This window comes from Rhinolophus ferrumequinum, chromosome 8, assembly GCF_004115265.2.
Source record: "Rhinolophus ferrumequinum isolate MPI-CBG mRhiFer1 chromosome 8, mRhiFer1_v1.p, whole genome shotgun sequence".
NCBI classification, from domain to species: domain Eukaryota; kingdom Metazoa; phylum Chordata; class Mammalia; order Chiroptera; family Rhinolophidae; genus Rhinolophus; species Rhinolophus ferrumequinum.
The window spans coordinates 24,953,372-24,969,232 of NC_046291.1; the positions used below are offsets into that span (position 1 = coordinate 24,953,372).

The window sequence follows — 15,861 nt, forward strand, 5'->3', positions numbered from 1 at the left end:
GAAGTCTAATAAGTCACAACCCAAACCTTAACCACCAAAGGTCAAGTACCTGTTGAAATCCTGCCCCCACGCTTTATGCCTATTGCCTCATTTTAACCCATTAAAAAATAAAGCTGAAGATTACGTTTTTCTTTCTACTTTCCCACAAGTTGTAGATATTAAGAATGACATCTAATTAACTGAAATATTTCTGACACTTTATGAATTAATGAAAACTATGTTGCACATTAATGGAGCAATGTGGCAGGGTACGTGGTTTGAATGGAATTTTTAATCAAGGCCTTAGTAGAAAAGTGTAGTATGCTAATTCATAGGTATAATAAAAAAATTATCTGAATTAACATCATTAATTATATTGAATTAAAACTTTAAACTTTTACACTTTATTATAGGTTTTAAGTATGAGTTAAACATGGTGGACTGACTACAAATCTATTTCTTGTCCCTTTCCTTTTAGAGATATCTTATTAGAATTAAAGGCATTAAAAGAAAGGTTCTACACAATAGGATAAACAGCATTGGATTTTTAAAGGTTGAAAGCTGAAGATTAGACAAAAGAGTGGTAAATGACATGGCAGGACAAAGGAATCACAACCTTGGTACCTACAAAAAGTGGCTGGGACGGGAACAAGAGAACCTAAGGCAGGCTCAGAATTCAGAGGCTTGGCCCCCAAATCCGTGCAGTGACGCCTGTCAAATAACAAAGTTCTGCTTATTCCTGGTGCTTCCAATTAGATCTTAAGAGATACCCAGGGACTAGCATACATCTGCGTGAAGCCAACAAGTGAGACAGATTAAAACAGGAAGAAGGAAATTAATGGGAGTGATAAAATTCGGGAGCAAAAGAAAACCTAAAAAAAATAATTCTTGAGCAACGTCGGCAAGATGACAAATTGCATTGGTGAAAAGAACCAAATGCTGTAGAAAAAGAATGACAAAATATAAGAGAATTCTATAGATTAAAAATAAGATAGACAAAACAAAGTATTCAATAGAAGCATTGGCGTATAAAGTCAAGAAAATCTCCAGGAAGTAGAAAAGACAAAATGAAAAACAGGCGGGGGGGGGAAATTTTAGAGATCTGTGCAGGAATACTGGTCTAAGAGTTTCAACATCTGAATAACAGGAATACTAGAAAAAAGAAGGAACAGAGACATATCAAAGAAACAAAAAATGCACCGAAAGATCTGCAGACTTAATGGCCCCAGTAAAATGAAAAAGTCCATACCAAAACACATTATGAAATTTTAGAATCCCAGAGATAGAGAAGGTACTAAAAGCTTCCAGGGAAGGAAGGGGGGCAGGGGGAATTACTAAAATTGGTAATGTACAATGTATCATACAATGTCAACAGATTTAAGAGCAACACTACCAATGAAAACAACAGTAGAAATGTCTTTAGAACTACAAAAATTAGTTTCAACCTAGAATTCTATACTTTATCAAATAGGCATTTCAGAAGGGCTAGATCTCAAAAACTTTTGCCCATTTCCTCTTTCCCAGGGAAATATGCTCCAGTAAAACAATGGAACCCGGAAATATGCTCCAGTAAAACAATGGAATATAACAAGACAGGGGGAAACACAGGAATCCAGGACAAAGGGGATCCAACAAGAGAGCGGTTATGTGAGATCCCAGATGACTTCAAAGAGATATGCCAGGAAGATAGGTATAGAGTAGGCCTAGGGAAAACCAGTCTCTACTGGAGTAGGATAACAAAAGGCTGGGGAATGTAGTTTCTAAGGAAAAAAAAAAAATGGAACAGATGTGTTTAAGCAGACGGAAAATATTTTTGATAGGCATGTGACAAATGTTACAACACTTGGGAGAAAAATAGCTGTTAGAAAACAGGCAGTGAATAGTCAGGAAATTAATTCCACACACACAAAAATGAAGAATTGCTGGGTATTTGGTTAATGTAGCAATAAATGTAGTATTAGTCTGATATACTGTCTGATACTCATCTTTTTCTGTCATATCACTAGATTGTTAGGTACAAAAAGCATTTTTTTTGAAAGCAGGGAGACCAGCCTACTTACTGCATAAAGCTATGTAAGACCATGTTGGCTCGAAAGAGAGGGATGGGATTATCCTGGAGAAGTGCAGAAATGCTCAGATTTCAGTAATATTAAGGAAAAAAATGAAGGGTGTACACGGAGGAGGTTCAGCCAGATAACTATATGGCTCAGCAGTGAACATTATTTGCACAGTCTTTATAATGTAAACATTGATTATGATTTAATAAAAACCATGATACATGTTAAGGGAATGGAGGGAGGGAAATAAATCCATGGTGGAGTGAGGAAGCTAATCTTTCACCTGCTATGCCAGGAAGTCAATAAATAGTGCTAAAAATTAACTTAGCTATTATATTTTGTTAAAAAATAAGATCAAAATGTTAAGGCAGATCTTTATACCACAATCACGTTATTGAAATTTAATTTAAATGTCAAAACCCTTAAAAAATGGGCATTACTAAGCCAAAGACTTTCCTGAATATGTGTTTTTGGTACTTAGGAAAACAAAAAGAGATTCAGAAAATCTACAAAAAGAGGTCCACGCTAACAGTATTGAGTCCATTGTATTTTTTAGGAATCATGGCCGACATACTTTTAATTCAAACTATTAATTTCTTACTTAACTTTTCAACTGTTTACTTACATGATTTAAATGGTTGCTCTTCCTCTTTTCTCGCACTAAGAATAAAAAAAATTAACTGATCAATTCTGATACAAATGCCATAGAAAAATAAAAGTAGTTGCTAATTATATGATGGATTACCAACATACAAAATGAGACAAAAACCCATTTCATTTTTTTATAATTTCAAACAAAATTTATCATTTAAATCACCTGGCAAGATGAATCCCATAAAATAAAATGTAAATACTTAGTTTTACTTTTTGACCTAACGAATATTCTATATTAGGTACAAATGAAAGACTTTCTATGTACAAAAGAAAAGGGCAAAGCAAATTAGGCCAGGTGAGAAAATTAGCTAATAAAAAAGTTTACCTGTTGCACATCTAAACCACTACCCAGTAGTAGTTTCTAATTCTACATTTACACCTGGCTTACTTGGATTACCAGCACCTAGTAGTTGACAGCTCTAAGACTCTCAAGATGCACCAGCATCCTTGCAAGCATCCTGAACCACTTATTGGGAATCAAATGAAAAAACCTTACTAAAAAAATGGGTCTTTACTCAACTGGAAAGTAACCTGTCTTAAATTTAAATTTTAAAACAAGTGTGCTAACCTAACTGAACATACCTACAAGCACATGACATCATTTTGTTCTAACAAAGGCCAGAAGAACAGCAGCAGCTCCACTTCGTTTCCCACACGGCCTCATTTAATGCGGGACAGGCATCGCAGGCACACACTGCTTACTACTGAAGACAGAGGGGCACGTGCTAGCCTTTCTTTTACTGTCTCTACTCTCTCTACATGTGAGCAGCCCGTGGCTCTGGGAGAAACCGAAATACAGCATTCCTAACCAAAAATGATTGGCTCACGACAGGAAAAGTACACACACTACGAAAATGCAGGTTAGAAACCCAAGTTTTTATTGTGCTGTAATACTTCAGATATTATGGAACCCTCACTTTTTGTATTCCTGCTATCAGAATCAACTGAAAAACTTGGTCATGTATGGCTTTTTAAGCAAGTAAACTCTCTTTAACATAACATTAAGGAAAATAAGCAAGTAGGCAGGAGTGTTAAAATACTACGGTTCTGATCCTTACCCTAAAACAAGCAGGACACAGGAAACTGACACTAGTCTCTGGTGCTGAGGCTAACCTGGGAAACCCCTAGCACAGCATTCCATTAGGAGGGAGCGTAACTCTGGGTGTGACAGAGGATCATTTGGTTGAGCACTGTGTAAAACGGGGCCAAAATCACAAATTCAATCCTCATATATAAACAATTGATTTTTGTTGTTGTTGTTGTTCAAACGAAAACCTAACTGTAAACTAAATCCTATCATTCATCTTTAAAATGTGTGCTCTTTGGAGCAAGGGGAAAAAGACATAGTAGTACGGAGAAACAGGCCACATCTAAATCATGTGGCCAATTGAGTTGATAAAGAGATGGCAAAACGTGTCAACAGACAGTCTACCTGTTCTCACTAAAACAGTGACAACTAAAGAAAAGTGTATCATCGCCTATTAAAATAAGACAAGTGGATACACGAAGAAGTGAAACATGTAAACCGATGTACGAGGTCTTCTAAATACTTCCTATAATACACAAAACAGAAACAGTTTTCAATTTTTTTCTCAGAGGAAAAAATTTTCTTACCATCCGTTTGAGATTTGCTCAGGAAAATTGTGCTTGCCCTTGGATGGTCAGAAGGGTTTGATTCCAAAGCTAAATCTGTATAGGAAGAAGAGAAAAAGGTGCAACGATTTAGCTGAGTAGAAAAATACATGATTTTTAAAATTATCAATTTTAATTTTAAGGACTTTTAACAGTCTTGGGAAGTTTTTAGTAATGATAACAAGCCAATTTCAGTAAAGGCAACAATATAAAAATTCTACCGGAAAAATGCAAAATTGTAGAATCTCTCCACGTATGTGGAATAAAACCAGGCTATGTCTTAGACTTTGTTTTAACTTGCACCTAAATAATCTATGAAAAAAATTTCGGGGGGTGGGGAGGAAAATATTGGTGAACATTTTGTTTTTCCAGGGCCCATCAGCTCCAAGTCGTTGTTCTTCAATCTAGTTGTGGAGGGTGCAGCTCACTGGCCCATGTGGGAATCGAACCAGCAACCCCGTTGTTCAGAGCTCGCGCTCTAACCAACTAAGCCATCCAGCCACCCTTAATCTATGAAATTTTTAGATGAATCATATATGTGCCTTCTCCCTCCCACTTACCAATTAGAAATACAACCACCCTCTTTTATGCTGATATTACTAACACATCCCAGGAACAGTCTCAAGTAGAAAGTTATGCTGTGGCGAATTACTGTCAAGATACCAGCTAATAAAGACAGTGCGAAAAATGTATACACATTTAAAAACAGGAAAAAACTGTATTAAAATTGTAATACTCAATATATACTAACAAAATGTGAATACGAGTCATGTGTATACATTTTTTTGGCACCCCCAGTATATCAAATATGTCAAAACAAAGTGAGTTGTTTTTGGCAAATGTTCTTTAGACACTTAGGTTAAATCTAATTCTATTCAACAAATGAACTTATTGAGTTAGCTGTGCTTTATTACGGGGCTATTCATCATGGCAGATTTAACAGGATAGCATAAAAGCTCTATGTTCTAATCTATAAGAGCACTTTCATTATAATGATTTTTAATACTTTCGTAAAAGTGATTTTTAACTTTTGCCTTCAATTTCCACAGCTAAACTCGCATTTTTCCTTCTATGCCACATGATTAATTTGGGGCTTCAATAAGAATACTTTCTAGAGCTGACCACAGGGCTGCTTCTAAAAAAAAATTTTTTTTTTAAATGGCTGTTTCTATGTAAAGATAGGTCTGCCTGCAGTCCACCTTGCACCAACGTGGGATAGTCTTCTATTTACGCAAGAATACAAAACATGTACTTGAATCTTCTTTTTTTTAAATAGCATTTTGCTTTTATTAAATTTACCTAGGGTGACAATGGTTAGTAAAATTACATAGGTTTCAAATGTATTTCTATAATATATCATCCATATGCTGACCACCCCGAGTCAGTTCTCCTTCCCTCACCATATATTTTGTCCCATCGAATTTTCATAAGACAAAGGTTGCCACCATATGGAATAATTAAGTCATTAAAAAAGAATCCTATGATATTCCTTAGCTTTGTCCATCTCAAACCACTTAACCAATCTTGTAAGAAAGTGGACCAAGATCCTGATAGAGTAATGGTTAAGGCACTATTTCCCAAACCACATAATAATGGTTCTATTTTTTAAAAGGGCATTTGGTGGTCAAATCTAAATATACTATATCTCTGGTTCTTTAACATGCACATTGACATGTTAAAAACTAATTAGTTTACTAACGAATACTGTCTAACTCAGCATTTCACAAATTTATCTACCTAGAATCCTTTTTTTCCTACAAGTAATACAGTTAGAATCTTGTACAAACAGACTTTGGGACTTCTTGGTTTAACAGGAATCTGAACCATCCATTTTAATGGTACTGCCAGCATTAGAAATTTATATAGCTAAACCAACTGCTTTGTTCTTCAAGGAAATTCCTTCACTTAATTTCAAGTTTATTAAACTGCTTTTGGAGAAATTATTCTTTTTAACATTTTTATGTAAAAGACCCATACAATTATTTTAAAGAGTTTTTCCCACTTATTTGAAAAATGAGACAATGTTAGCTATTTAGAAAAAGAAATTAATTCATTTGTGCACAGGCATACTTTAACTGCCTCGAACCTCAGGCTTCTAAAAGGATTCAAAACGTCTTCCTACCAAAAAGAAAGCAAACACAATGCCTTTGAATCTAAACAATAAGCAGAAATGTTTGTAAAAGTAGCCATCTCAGTGGCTACTTGCCTATGGCATGATAAAGTTTAATCGAAATTTTTCAATGGGAAGTCCAGGAAAAGTAAGTACTAGAATCAAAGGACACACACACACACACACACACACACTTCCCCAAACCAAGATGTGCTACTGTGGATCTAAACACAAAAATCAAGAAGATTGGGAAAAAAAAAAATGACGACATGAAGGGGGGATAAAAAAGCAAAATTATCCCATGACAATTAGCCCCACTGCCACGACTACCCTACCTTCTAGGGTGGCCACATGCCCCAGGGCTGGCCAACCAATCCCAGCTGCCCTGAGACAGCCCAAGAACCCGAGGAGAAAGGCAGGGCTGTACTCTAGAACCTTTAGACAGTCTGCAGCTGTGGATGCTCCCTTTGCCATCATGAGGGGAAAGCCTTTTCAGGAGAGATCAACAGCAAGTGGAACTGAGACAGGAGTACCTGGATTTTTACTCTTCGAACTCTGGTTATACAAGTCAATACTTTCAAAAACAATCTAAGCTATTTTGAGATCGATTTTCTTTAACTTGCAACTGAAAGAGACCTGGTTAATCAGCAGCATTAATGGTCACACTAAAGGTGTTAATAAGTAAAAGTCACTTGCTCATTCCTTTAACAAATATGAACAGGAATTTGCAAGAGTCAAATAATGCTTTAAAAAAAAAACCCATAAACTCAACCATTACTATCATTACCATTATTTTTTATATACTTTTTAAAAAGAAAGCTCTAATCAGTGTAAAATTTATGTTCTATTTTGTTACTGACAAATGAACTCCACCCCATTGCAGCGTACTTACTGTTTAATGGATACATAACGGCCCTTCAAGTGTTTTTCCTATACTTTACTCAGCCAATCCCCTATTGTTGGGGATTGGATACAAAGTTCTATTCTGTAAGGAAGAGCTTCACATATATAGTGTTTTTTGATAATTCTTTTTATCTCCTTAGGGAAGACTTCCAAAATAAGATGACCAGACCAAAAAGAACATTTTCATCGCTCAGCTCAACGTATAATACTAAATTGCTTTCTTGAAAAGGTGGGGGCATGTTAGTGTATAATGCTATCACTCCAGTTTTAGCTTCTACCCCAGCTTTGGATAATTGAGAAAAAATTCCTAATGATGTGAATGAGGAAGCTTACAGTGTCTCTAATTTGCATTTCTTTGATGACACAGTTTGACTGTTTTCCCCCAGTTAACAGTGCTACCTCCACTTTGGTGAGTTGCTTATCATTCGTACGTACTGTGGATATTATAGCCACTACAGCCCTGATGTTGTCCATTTGCATGACGCTTTCATAATTTTCTGTTTATAGCCTACAACAACTTTCTATACAACTTGCACTTTTTGCTAAATACTGCATCACTATTCTATAGAATGGATATTTAAGCCATTAGACAGCAAACTCATGCACACACACAGTATTTCTGCACTCTTCTTTAACTGTTTTCCCAAGAGCCTAAAGAAACTACGATGAAATTATATTACACTATTTTCATTATCACAAAGACTGCAAGTTATCAAGCAAAGCATTACCCCCAACATGCACACAGGCATGCATGCACACACAGTGATTTAGAGAGATGTCAGTAAATTACTGAGCATCTTATATGTGAATCCTTCCAAAAATTATTTCTTTAGAAACCTCTAAGAATGTCTTAACTTAGAAGAAATTCTTGAGCTCATGATTAGGGGGTATAATTGCATTTGAAGATGCAGTATTAACCAATTTAAACTGCAACTTAATTTGACAGCATGACAGGCTGATGTAGGAAAAGTATGATTTAAAATTAAACTGAGGTCTTAATGTAAATATTCCTCAGAGGAAGAAATCTGCAAAACACCACTGACACTGAATACTGCTTTTCCCTGAATCTAAGATTCTATCAGTTCTAGGATTCATCTCAATTGCACAGATGTTAAAAATGTGAAAAATATAGGCAACTTAGAATAAATGCAATGTCTTTATTAAAGGCTAAAAGTGTTAAAATTATGTGATTGTTAACTGTCAATAAATGATTTTTCCTTTTCAAAATATAAGAGAGAGAATGTGGTGACCAAGAAATTACCTGATAGAAGCAGCATATTTCAGAAAGACATTGATTTCAATATATTCCAATTAAAAGAAATGTCAGCAGTTTCGGCCAACTGCTGCACACCTGGTTACTCAAGGCTTCCTGCATTTACTGAACTGCTCCATCATCCCTATACTATACATTGTATTAGTTTTATGGCCCGTAACACAAACATTTAGAGTCTAACAACTACCATATGCACAAATGATTTTATCTCTGAGTTCACACTTTCCCGCCCGTCAGGTAAATTCCCACCTGAGGCGTGAGCTGGCCTGCCTCACGATAGGGCACACACTACGCTATGTCCCCCAGTTCCTCAGTCTACTGCTCGCTTGAGCCTTGCTTCTGCTTTCCTAGCCTCTGACAATCCTAACTTTGGCTTCCAGTCTACTTGGGTAGCTGCTTCTACCTTGGTTCTCAGTCTTGTCTTGTTTTAATCCTCAATCCATATTTTAGTGACTGTAACTAAGGTGTGACATTTCATATAGTGAAGTAAACCTTTCTTTTACACATTTCTAAAAAGTACTTTGCTTACTTTGTTGAACTTTTAAGAACATTTCTGGGCTGCAATTTACCTCCATTTCCCATGATGTAGTGTTACTGTTTTAACCCTAAAGCTTAATTATTTGAATACAATAAAAAAAAAAAGGTGGGGAGAAAATAGTAGTATCGCCCAAGCTGCTAATTCACATAATGCATAATTCTGTAACTTCTATTCCCATATAAAACAGATATATTCCTATGCTACCTAACTCAAAACATTGTGAGGATCAAATGAAATACAAGAGCAGTCTAAATACTACACATAAAGAACAATAAATCACAAAACAAAGCTTTCACAAATTAGCTCAAAAGCAAAAAGTGAACACTTAGCATTTCACTGGAAAGCACATAAAATGTCCACTCGTTCCCCAAACCCAAATATCATCTTAAGCAAACATGTACTTTGGCTACTCTCTAAAGGGAAAGGAATAATAGCCTAACAATTAGCGAGAATTTCTCCTGGTGTTTTGTTGTTTTTTTTTAAATAAGCAAATACGTATTTCCCCTACTTCTGTCATGTCCTTTCCTTCCTTTCTTCATGTTACTTATCCTGGAGACCGTTCCATAGCATTAAAGAGAGATCTTATTCTTTTTTACAGCTCCATCGTTCTCTACTGTGTAGATGTACCAGTTTATTTTACCAGTCCCTTACTGGACATGAGTTATTTCCAATATTTTTTTGAAAAGAATGCAACAAAAACTTTGTGGGGTTTCACATTCATGGGGAATGTCTTTGGGATAAATTCCTCAAGGTAGGATTTCTTGATTAATACATCTGCATTGCTGTGAGACCATGCCAATGGCCCCCCCTTCATGGGGTCATACCATTTTGCATTTCCATCAGCAATATACGAAGTAACTGTTTCTTCACAGCCTCACCGAAGAATGCAGTGTCAAGTTTACGGATTTTCTTCCAATAAGAGAAAAACTACAGTATGTTTTATTTTACATTTCTCTTATGTGTGAAGACATGTTTAAACATAATCTTTTTCTGTGACTTGTCCATTCACTTAATTTCTTTAAGTCACCCTATTTTAGGCCCTTGGTTTATTTTTTTTATTTTTTCAAGCCACTGTTGGCTCTCACCTGAACTACTGCACCAGCCTTCTACCTGGTCTCCCTGTTTCCACCCTTGCTGGCGCATTACAGTCTATTCTCACACTGTAGCTTCTTTTTCTCTCTTTACTTTCTTCCTTGCATATAATCCTACAATGGTTTCCCATTAAAACTGGTATTTTTTGTCAAGTCCCACTAGGCATAAAGGTCTTTTTTTTCTTTTAAATTGGGGAAGGGGTACAGGACTTTACTGGGGAATAGTGTGTACTTCCAGGACTTTTTTCCAAGTCAAGTTGTTGTCCTTTCAATCTTAGTTGTGGAGGGTGCCGTTCAGCTTCAAGTTGTTATCCTTTCAGTCTTAGTTGTGGAGGGTGCAGCTCAGCTCCAGGTCCAGTTGTCATTGCTAGCTGCAAGGGTGCGCGGGCAGCCCACCATCCCTTGTGGGAGTCAAGCCGGCAACCTTGTGGTTGAGAGGATGCGCTCCCACCAACTGAGCCATCCGGGAGGCAGCTCAGCTCAAGGTGCAGTGTTCAATTTTAGCTGCAGGGGGCAGAGACCACCATCCCTTGCAGGACTCGAGGAACTGAACCGGCAACCTTGTGGTTGAGAGCGCACTGGCCCATGTGGGGATCAAACCGGCAGCCTTCAGAGTTAGGAGCATGGAGCTCTAACTGCCTGAGCCACCAGGCCGGCCCCGCATAAAGGTCTTAATCCATCACATTCCTACCTCTGGCATCCCTTTCACTCTGCTGCAGCCTTCCCCAGGTCTCTGTCCTCTGCCGGCACTCAGTGTATTCCCACCTGAAGAACTCTGCATGGAAGCCTTTTCTCCCCCATCCTCACAGGGCTCCCTCTCATTTTTAGGACTATTCGGTGTCACTTAGAGAGAGCAGCTGTCACCAATCATGTAAACTGTCCTCCTCCCCAGGTCATTACCCTCTTTTACTTTCTTCCCAGCACATCACTACCTGACTTTCTTGATTGTTCATGTATTGTCTGCCCCTAGGATCCCCTAGAATGTAAAGACCTGAGTTAGGGTAGGGGCTTTGTCTTGTACTGCATTTGGAATGGTACTCACAATAAACATCTAACTGTTTCAGTATACCCCAAACCAGTTAAGTTTCTACCAACTTTCCCATATCTTCTAAGATTTCATCTAATGCTGTCTTTTGATTTGTTATCTAAAACCAGCATTATTTTCTGATCTCTTAGATTACTATTCAGAACTAAAGACACGAGACAGGCTACCAAGAACCACAGAAACCCAAAAGAGGAGTTCTACTGTCCAGTTTGTCCAGTGAAAAACCAATGGTAACTTTAATTTAGGATAAGAACAATTAATGTTAAAATACCTTGAAAATATCTTAACTACAAGATAACATTCTAATTAGGTTATAAGAAAGTATACCATCTCGATCTACAGGACGGTACAATGCATTTGTTTTTATCTGTGCCCCCAGAATAAAGCATTGTAATGGGACTACGTACAGTTTCACTTTAAAAAATGCTCAACCATAAAGGGTGGGTAAATGAATGATGCTCCAACATTTGATGGTACACTGAACAGTTATTAAAAGGCATGCCATAGGGCTCCACGCAGTTGCATGGAAATGTATCCTGGAGCACTCCCTAGGTGTCAAGCACAGTTCAAGGTGCTTTATGTCATTACTTCTCTTTATAACAAAAAGTTATAAAGCAGCACATAGTGACCTCATTTTCATAAAATAAACAAAATATATTTACATACATACAAAAGACAGTCAACACCAGAATATTAATAAAAGATCTGGATATTCTGAGCATAAGTGAATGACTTTTCTGTATTTTCTAAATCTTTTATATCAAACGTTTATTAATATTGTCACCGACAAAAGCAAAAAAAAAAAAAAGGGAGGGGGTTAAAATAGCTACTGGAAAGAGGAAAGATCTGTTCATCAGGAGTTTTTCCACATAATATTGCCAATTCCTTCCCTACACACTCCTGAGGGCAATAGGGAGGAAGGGGTCACTGAGAGAGCACCTTTAGCCAGCAAATTAGCAAAGTGCTTAAGGTCAGAGCATAAAAGGCTGTACGAAAAGTTGATGAATAAAAAAACTGGACAACAGGAACTACGTGTCTTTTTTTTGGTTACTGATACTACCATCAGTTATATTTAGATATACTGTTAGATAAAGGCAAGGTAGTAGAAAAATTTTCTTTTAAGTCTACATGAATTCTATAGTACCATGTTTCCCCGAAAATAAGACCTAGCTAGCCAATCAGCTCTAATGCATCTTTTGGAGCAAAAATTAACATAAGACCCGGTCTTATATTATATTATACTATATGTTATATATATTTATTTTAAACATATTATATTTATTGTATTGTATTATATTACCTGGTCTTATAGTAAAATAAGACCGGGTCTTATATTAATTTTTGCTCCAAAAGATGCATTAGAGCTGATTGTCCAATAAGTCTTATTTTCGGAGAAACAGAGTAGGTTCTTAGGACTATCTCTTTGAAATGGCTTAAAGAAATCATGTTCTGTTTCAGAAGAACAAGGCAGAGCATCATTCATGTATGATTTTGTGTAAATAACCAAAATAATTCAATTCTACATTGTAGAAAAGCCAAAATGTTTTACATGTAAGTAGGTCTTTCTTAGTTTCCAGGGAAACTAATATAAAATTGTCTGAAATAAAGACATTAGAAGCAAACTTTCAGTATGCTTCTACTTTATATTTGGTATTCTGACCTTGTTTCTATGGAAACTTAGTACTAGTCAAATGCTGAAATTGAGGTTTCTTGTATCACTTTATGGAATGAAAAAAAAAAAAATAAAGACAAATTGAATGAAATTTTAACTATCATGTTCAACATAAAAAGGTAAATTCTATACTCATGAAATCTATTTTGTTCCTGATTTAACACTACTTATAGTCCTGTGCTTTATCTGTGTTACCTTACCTGCCCTCTTACCAGCTTCTCCTAAAGTCCCTTTGTCCAGGACTAGCAGTTTCGGATTCAATTCGAGGTCACCAGGATAAACTTTAAAATATATGTATTTGTTTGCCTGGTAAATGTATGCCATTTTACGACTTCTACTTTTACTCTTATCCATCGTAATAGATTTATAGATATAGGATAGAGAGGTAAATGTTGCTTCTGAATTGTGTACAATAACTTTGAATGGAAATAATCAACACTGGAGTAAGTTAGGACAGCCCTATTTCACAGATAAATTATAAAACGTAAGATGCATTCTAAAGAGCTTTTTAAGTACCCCAGGAACTAAGTTTGGCATATCTGTCACCGCCATGTTAGCCTCTTCTATTCAGTAGCCACCATTTAGTCATTTCAGATCTCGACGCCTAGGTTTCTTCATCGGCAACATAGAGGGATTATGTACGGGCCTTATTTGTAGTTAGCGGGCCAAATGAGATATATTGAAAATATATTGCAAATCTTAAAAGAATTGTATGAAGATCTTATTTTGGTCTCTCATCCAACACTATCCATCTACCTAATTGGTTTGTAAAATCAATCAAAGGCTTACCTTACAACATCAAGCATAGCAGAAGTTCTCACAAATACTTGCTTTGTATTTAAAGGTATGATTACTTTGTGTTTCAAGATACACTTAGTTAATTAACATAATTTGTTCATTTTTCCCACAATATTTGAATAGTCCAAAGGGAGTACTTCCCAATTACAAAGCCACGTCCATCATCCGGGTGGCTTTTTTATTTATCCTAAAATAAATCCTAAGAAATTAAGAGCTCAACTAAAGTTTAAATAGAATAGGAGCTGTAAGACATTTCCTCTATGAAATGATGAAATAATCTCTTGGCATTTAATGAAACAAATGGACCAATGGAGCCATAACATCTTTATGATAAAACGTTTTCTACTTCAAAGGGCCACAGTCTTCATTAGCCCCGATGTTACCCAGAATTATTTTAAATCAAACATTTCCTCTCTTCTCCCTCCGCACCCCCACTCCTATCCCAACCCCAGCCGTTAGGTCTGAAGAACTTTTACCTCAACATTCTTAAAGTAGAACAGGATTCTATTAGCAGGAGGGGGAGTCAGGGAGACAAACATTGTAGTGCAGGATCTGGCATCTTAACTCCCAAAACCTCTATATTACAAATTAAAGTCTAAACGCATATAGTTTTTATCTTTTGCAACTTTTGACCAAGTCTCACAAACCACCCCCACCCATCTCGTCTCTAGAACCGGCAACTGTGAAAGTGAAGTCACTGAAGTAAGACTGAAGACATATTTGTGTTCTGTCAAAGTGGGACGTCATCAGACTCGTGGGTTCTCCTTTGGCTACAAAACTATCCTCTGCAGCTCTGGCAGTCACATTTCACATCGTTCAGTTATTTTACATTCCCTCTCGCACCATTTTCTCTCCTTCTGTGTTCAAATTATAGCTGGAAGGAATGAAGCAGCTTCTATCCAGGCAACTGAAAAGAGCCTACTTAAGAACACCATGCAGACCCGCCTAGGTCAATTTCTATTTTGCATTTAAATAACAAATCCTAACATGTTTGCGTGGAATTGTCCCGAATATCAACTACCTTAACGGGCGGGAGCAAGGGTCTTCCATGGGTCAGGACAGGGAGACGGGGAAGATACTCCGAAGCTGCGGTGTTCGAGTTTTCATCGAGCAAAGGGAGAGAATATGCCCACAAATCTTTTTACAGTCCCAAGAACCGTTCAATAGAGCCCAAAACAGGAAGGGCCGAGGACTGGAGGGTCTCAGGCCGGGGTGGGAAATGGGAACGCGGGAAAGAACCGGGCATTCGGGTTGTGAAGAGGGAAAGAAACTCGCCAGCCGTGAAGGGGAAAGAACCAGGCGTGGGGACGCCAGGCAGAGCCAGCCTCCGTCCCCGGTGCCTAGCCTGGGAAAGCCGGCTCCCGGCAGGAAGGAGCCTGAAGCGGCGGCTCACTCCCGAGGGACCCTAGGGGCGGCGGCTGCCAGAGGTCCGCCCGAGAGCGGACGGCGCCCGCCGCCTCCTCACCTTCGGGCATCTCCCGGTCGCTGATGTGCTGCAGGTGGTGGCCCTCGCCGGCTCCGAAATCCAACTCGGTGGGCTCTGGGGCAGCCGGCGCTGGTGCGACTGCCACGGCGTCCCCGGCCGCCACCTCATAGACCTCAGACTCGAAGTCCGGCTCCGCCACCCCCGAGCGCCGGCCCCGCTTGGGGCTGGCATTAGGGGACAAGCAACAGGTCAGCGTGTTCCCCATGGGGCGATTCCACTCCTCGCCGCTGTCGACGCCTTCGCTAGTCCACGGACTCCGCCGCGCTCAGCAGTACCCCCTCCCCCAACAATGGCGCGGCCGGTACGAGCAGCCCGGGGCTAAGCCCGGGCTACGCCACGCAAGGCCTCGCCCGCTGCTCGCCCGTCCGCCGGGCCGCCGGGCCCCGGGCAGGGCTCCGGGCCCGGCCGCACCCCCACCGCCGCGCCGCTACCGCCTCCCCCGAGCTGACTAGTCTGTGAGGGCGGCGACCAGCCCGGCTTATTTAAAAGGGGTGGGGACCCGACAGGCGCTGAGAACTGTAGCCACTGCGGGGAGAGAACGCAGCCGGAGCTCCTCCTCCTTCCGCAGCCGCCTCTGAAATGAAGGCTGTTCTGCCGGATGGCACCTGCCAACCGGAACGCGG

The 15,861-nt window shown here is 38.7% G+C and overlaps 1 protein-coding gene across 1 annotated transcript in view; it reads right to left on the minus strand.

Moving 5' to 3' along the window:
• Positions 1-15,628, minus strand: part of CCNYL1 (cyclin Y like 1) — a 34,010-nt gene extending 18,382 nt beyond the window's left edge. The window contains 3 exon segments of the mRNA XM_033111640.1: positions 2,662-2,696; positions 4,305-4,379; positions 15,218-15,628. Of these exon segments, the coding sequence (XP_032967531.1) occupies positions 2,662-2,696; positions 4,305-4,379; positions 15,218-15,443 (336 nt within the window). The 5' untranslated portion in view covers positions 15,444-15,628.
• Positions 15,629-15,861: the final 233 nt, after the last annotated feature.